At 70.8% G+C, this 5,920-nt stretch overlaps 1 protein-coding gene across 1 annotated transcript; it reads right to left on the bottom strand.

The window, feature by feature from the left end:
• Window positions 1-1,193: 1,193 nt before the first annotated feature.
• XNDC1N (XRCC1 N-terminal domain containing 1, N-terminal like) lies at window positions 1,194-5,667 on the bottom strand. The gene is made up of 10 exons (XM_076363913.1): window positions 5,561-5,667; window positions 5,037-5,175; window positions 4,777-4,932; window positions 4,117-4,280; window positions 3,833-3,909; window positions 3,467-3,669; window positions 2,875-2,959; window positions 2,494-2,633; window positions 1,523-1,748; window positions 1,194-1,448 (listed from the first exon to the last, which is right to left on the bottom strand). The coding sequence occupies exons 1-10, from the start codon at window positions 5,603-5,605 to the stop codon at window positions 1,442-1,444; spliced, it is 1,242 nt and encodes a 413-aa protein (XP_076220028.1). The 5' UTR covers window positions 5,606-5,667; the 3' UTR covers window positions 1,194-1,441.
• Between the last annotated feature and the right edge of the window lie 253 nt (window positions 5,668-5,920).

Below are 5,920 nucleotides of genomic sequence, written 5' to 3'. Positions count from 1 at the left end.
CCTGGACCCAGCCTGCCCCCCCCCCCTCCCCCCCCAGTGCTGTGGGCACATCCCCGGGGCCCAGCAGCACCGCGGGGGGGGAGGGGGGGGATAGATGGAGGCATCACCTTCCCCCCGTGACGCTGCCCTGCACATCCCACCCTCGCCCCTGGGCTGCGCGGGGCTCCCCTGAGCACGGCAGGGCCCCGGCACCCTTCCCGCTGCACCCAGCATCGCCCCTCTCCCGCACCCACCTGGGGCCCAGCCCGGGGGGGGGAGGGGGGGGATACATGGGGAGGAGGGGGGGCAGGAGAGGGTTGTTCCCCCAGGGGACTGCCTGCAGGCTGGAAACACCCGTGGGTGCAGGCAGCAGGGGTGCAGGGGCTGGCCCCGGTGTTTTGTGCCAAGCACCGGCCCTTGCTGCGCGGTTGTGCCGGGCTGGGGCCAGGGGCTGAGCCCCCCCACCCCGGGACGGGACAGGACAGGGGGGGATCCTGCAGCCCCAGGGCTGGCGGGGGGGGGTGTGTGTGTGGGGGGGGGGGGGTGTGGGCAGCTCCCCAGGGCCCTGGACCGAGGTGGGATGGAGCATCCCCAGGGCCACCAGCCTCCGGCGGGTGTTTGGGAGACCCTGGGGCAGGGTGAAGGGGGCAGCCAGGCCCCAGCAGGGCTGTGACTGACACCCCCTGCCAGCCCCAGGCAGGACCCCCAGCTCCCCCCCCCCCCCGCCTGCCGCTGCCCTCCTGGCGCTCCTGGGGCGGGTGAGGTGGCATTTTTAAAGTGTTTCTACTTGTAAATAAATTGTATTTTTCTCCTGCTCTGGGTGTCCCGGCTTGTTCCTCCCACGGGACACACAGGCTGGCTTCGCCGGAGCTGGGGCCGTGCCGCTGCAGCGTCCTCACCGCCGCCAGCCACGGGGCCAGTCTGGCACCAGGGACCCCGAGTGGGTCCCGAGGCGAGGGAAAGCGTGACCTCCTCCTCCTCCTCCTCTTCGTCACTGTCCCCACCTGCTGCGCAGGCTGCCCTGGGGCAGGACGCTCACCCGGGGACTCGCTGCGGCACCGGGCAGCCACAGGGGCATTTTCTCTCTCTTTCCTCTTTCTCTCCTTTGTTTTATTCTTCTCCAGCAGCAACTCCCGTCGTTACAGCGTTTCCCCACCCGTGGGGGCCCCCCCCCCCAAACCCCGGGGTGGTCCTCACGCTCCCCCCAGCCTGGCCGTGGGGACGGAAGCAGCCTCTCCATCCCCACGCCAGCCTTGCCACAAATTTACCGGGGCCGGCCGCGCCTCTGCCGGCGTGGCCGGCGCTCCTGCGCAGGCTCATTCCCTGCCCGAATCCTGCCTGCACATCCTGCTGCGGCGCAACCAGCTCCAGCAGCGCGGCTCTGCCAGTGCAGGCAGCAGCTCGCCCGACGGGGCAGGCAGGGCTCCGGTCCGGCGTCTCCAACAGCCGCAGCAACACGGCTTCAGCCCCTGGGTGCCGCGACACGGGGTTTTCGTCGTCGTCCCGTCCCGGCCCCCCCCCCCCGCTGTCCCGGCAGCCCTACCCCACACGGTGGGACGGGGACGGGGCGCCCGGCGTCCCTGCCTGCTCCCCGCAGGTGCTGGCATGCCACTCCACCTCCGCCGCGCCGAAGGGCAGCTCGCAGATGGGGCAGAACACCCAGGCGTCGGGGGACGCCTCCGCCAGCGGGGAGGAAGGCCAGGCTGCGTTGGGGTCTTCCTCCCCGCAACGGGAGGCATGCGTGGGGAGGAGATCCAGGCTGAAGCGGCCTGCGGAAAGGGGAGGCGACACGGTCGTCCCAGGCGCTCCGGTGCTGTGGCGAGCGCGGGGTTCAATCTCGCGTCCTCCCCGAAGGTTCCCGCGGCAGCCTGGCACCCCGTGACGCGCTGTGACGTCCCTCCTCTGCCTGTCACAGGGCTGGTGCCGGGGCACCCTGCGCGAGCGGGAACGAATGTCCCAGCTACGGAGCCACTGCCGCTTCTCCTCGAAAAGCTGGGGTTCCACGCACAAGCAGGGACAGCGGAGCCAGTGGCAGCCACTGCTGTCCCCGTCTGCCGGCGTCCCCTCGCCCCTCACAGCCCTTCAAACCCAACCGCCTCCGGTTTGAGCCTGCCTCGAGAGGCTGCGGCAGCTCCGCAGCCGCCCTCCTGCGGCTCAGCTCGGCCTCCGTGGCTGCCGGCTCCCCGCAGCGCAAGGCAGCTCCCCCAAGCACCACCCTGCTGCCGCCCGGGACGTGGGGGCCAGGACCTGCCCCAGCTGCCGGGGACGGAGCCCTGGGCTGACACGCCCCCCCCCCCCCCCCCCCCATCTCTCCCACCACCGCTTCACCTGCCGGCCAGGGCAGGGAGCGCCGCTGAGCTAAGGGGACTCAGCCGACGGGTGGGTAGATGGAGGGATGGACGGACGGACGCACTGTGCTCTGCCCCAGAAGCGCGCCCCGCTCCCCGCTCAGGTCGGCCGTGCAGACTCTCCGTGTTTACAGGGAGGCCGTTTCCACCCCTGCCAAGCACCCACCTGAGCAGATGGGGCAGACGCCCGTCTCCCCGTGACTGCTGTCCCCTCCGCTGTCACCCCTCCTGGCCCCTCTCTCTCGGTGGCCGCGGGCTCTGGCTCTTCCTCCTGACCGGGACTGCCTCGAGGCAGCTGGCAGAGACCTGCAGAGGCGTTGCAAGAGCCACTGTAAGCTCAGTGGCTTGTTCTGCTGCGTCCCCACCCACCCGAAGGAGCGAAGGACCAGCCCCAGCCAGGGACCGGATCCGGCAACACACCAAAAGGGAGAAGGGAGCCGCGCACCGGCTGCCCCGCCGGCGCAGGCAAGGAGCTGGCGGGGAAGGACTCAGAGCAGAGCGATCGCCGGGGTGAGGGCAGGAGAAACACGGTGATCCGAGGGATTACCTGCCCGCAGGGCTGGGAGCTCTCTGCCCGCTGTCCGGCCGCCTGCGGGCTCTCATGGGGGCTGCAGGGACGTCCCGCGCGGACCCTGGGGAACAGCGGACAAGGAGTAATCCTGCCCTCCACCCAGCAGCGCCAGGTCTCCCGGTGGAAGGGGCCGGGTGAGAACTGAACCAGCGGCATTCGTGGGTAGGAAAAACACCCGCGTGACACAAAATGATGGTCACCTCCCCCAGCTGCCCCACTGCGGACAGCAAAGGGATCAGAGGAGGCTTCTAGGCGAGCCGTGGGATTTACCATCACGCTTCTCTCAGGCCAGCGAGGAGGGTGACTTGTCCCGAGGAAGGCCACCCTGGCCAGGGCACGGCCTGCCTTGCCAGCGGGGCAGGGGAATCGGGATCCCTCTGGGCACGGGGAGCGCCCTGGCAACTCTGGATTCAGCCCAGCCTGCCCCAGGTGGGATCCCTCCAGCCGCGGGCAGAGCCCTCAGCAGGACACGATCCCTTTGGACTGTTTTGGGGGGCGCGTACCAACTACGTAAAGGTTCTCTGCATCGCGACGTGCCCTCCGCTGGCCACGGGCAGCTCTGGCTCACCTGGCACGGCAGGGCCTCCCGCGTCCTCGGCTGGCAGCTCCGGGTCACCCCCCGGGGAGCCTGTGCCGGCTCTGGGCCTCAGTGCCCGGCTCCGCGCTGCTGACAGCACCATCCGGGCCGGGCGGCTGAGGCGGGCTGGGCTCCAGGAGCCCGGCTCCAGCTGCCGCAGGCGGCGCTTCAGCTGCTCCTCCTCCCTCGAGCTCCTGGAGACAGAGGGATCGTCAGCCCCGCGGGGAGGTGAGAGCAGGCAGGGCCGGCGGGAGCCGAGGCTCCAGGCGCCCGGGGGCTTGGAGGCAACGCCTCGAGGTGGCTCCAGGCCTGGCCGTGCAGGGAGAGGACGGAGATGGACCAGGCCGGGCTACTTACGAGCGCGGCTCTGGAAAGGAAGACCAGCCAAAGGCAGGGCTGGAGCGCCAGGGGCCGTCCGCGGGCTCGGCATCCTCCTGCGGGACAAGGGGGTGCCTCGGGGAATGGAGACCGGCACTCTGTGCCCCCCACCCCGGGCACAGCCCCCGGTTCAGCCAGGCGAGCACCCTCACATGCTCTCCACGGGGCACGAGCGGCGGCAGCGGAGGAGAAGCCCCATCCCCGCTACCCCCCGGCGGGCTCCCGCGGTGAGGAGCACGCGGAGAGGCGCGAGAGGCACCTACCAGGCCTGGCTGCGAGGGCGGGGGCGGCTGGGGGTGCTCGGCGTCCAGCGGCGTGCGCACGCGGATGAAGGACAGCCCGAACTGGCTGTGCTTGCTGAAGGGCTGGCTGCAGGTCAGCCGCAGGCGGTCCCACTTCTGCCCCGCCGCCAGCGCCAGGAAGTCTGCTGCGGGGGGGGGGCAGCGGTTGGGGTGGAGGGGGCACACCGGGGAGCGCCGTCCCGGCACCGCTCCCACCTCTGCTCGTCACCCTGTGCCGCTGTTCCCCCTCCAGGAGCGGGACACGGTGACAACCGGGGGATTACGGGCACAGGAGAGGCCAGGGCAGGGGAGCGGAGCTGGTACGACCCTCCTGAGGCCGCAGAGCGAACAGGATGGCCGCAATCCCTGGTCTCCAGTGCTACTTGTCATTCCCTGGTCTCCCCATCCCCTTCCACTCCCCCCCAGCCAGCCCCATCCCATCGCCAGCCCCGTCCCGTCGCCAGCCCCATCCCATCGCCAGCCCTGTCCCGTCGCCAGCCCCGTCCCATCGCCAGCCCCGTCCCGTCGCCAGCCCTGTCCCGTCGCCAGCCCCGTCCCGTCGCCAGCCCCGTCCCGTCGCCAGCCCCCCAGCCTCTCTGCTCTGCCCTGGGCCTCTTTCCCTTCGGATCAAGCGATCTTTACCTTCCTTAAACATCCGGACCCCGCAGCGGTTCCGGTCCAGCTTCGAGTCAGCCGGCGTCATCAGCGCGACGCTGGGCACCAGGGTGAGGTAGGGCCGGTCGAATGGCCACGAGGAACGTCCCACCTCGATCTGGAGAAAGGCGCAGCCGCAGTTGCCTGCGTTAAGGCAGGAGGGACGTGAGGCTCGGGGCTGCCGACCCCCCGTCCAGGGCACAGCCCTGCCTGAGCTGGCGGGGTTTGGGGGGGGGACGACGACGTACCGACGTCCACGTAGCCGATGGGACTGGCTCTCTCCAGCTGCAGCTCCGCTCTCAGCTGCCTGCTGGGATCCTGGGGGCAGCCGAGCCAGGGACGAAGGCCGTCCTCACGCAGCAGGTTCTCCACCGGGTACTTCGGGTCCTGCACACGACGGCAGAGGCGCCGCGTCGCGCCCCAGCTCCCTCCCCGGCCGCCCTCCCCTTCACCTCCGTCTCGCTCTGGGGGCAGGGGACAAGCCGGGGGGGGGGGGGGGGGGCTCTCTGGCAACCCACAGAAATAGCACTCCGCTTTTTGAGGGAGGAAGAATCGCGTGTGATTCGTGCCCTTCGGCGCCGATTCGTGCCCTTCGGCCGGTGCCCAACAAGGAGAGCCGTGGTGCTGCACCCTGTCACACCCTGTACCGAGACACCCCACCCCCACCCCCCCCCCCCCCTTCTTCACGGACCTCAGCAGCTCGGAGGGAAACCTGGGCTTTGCAAACCTCCCAGCCCCCCCCCCCCCTCCCCGGAGGAAACGCCCCGGAGACCTGCGAGGAGAAGGACACGACGTAGCTGATTTTAACCGGAGCCATCCGGGATCCCCCGGAGGCAACCCTCTCCCTCTGCCGGGACCGAGCTCCCTTTCGGACCCCTCCAGCGCCTGGCGGGGAGGGAGGGCAGGTCTGCGACGGGATCGAGCCACCTCCCGGCAGGGAAGAGCCAGCGCCCCAGCTCCGGCCAAGCCTCTGCGCTCCCCCCCCCCCGGCCCCCCGCCCGCCGTGGCACAAACGGTGCGAAGTGGGGGGGGGGCACTGGGGCAGCCACTCCGTTAGTCCCCGCTGACTCGTTGGGAGTCACACCACAATCCCCCCCCCCCAAGCCCCATTCAGCAGCTCCCCCCAGCCTCA

The sequence above is a fragment of the Aptenodytes patagonicus genome, unplaced genomic scaffold (assembly GCF_965638725.1).
Source record: "Aptenodytes patagonicus unplaced genomic scaffold, bAptPat1.pri.cur scaffold_242, whole genome shotgun sequence".
NCBI lineage: Eukaryota > Metazoa > Chordata > Aves > Sphenisciformes > Spheniscidae > Aptenodytes > Aptenodytes patagonicus.
Note: the sequence above shows the minus strand (reverse complement) of the source record. Positions and strands in the feature narration are given on the sequence as shown.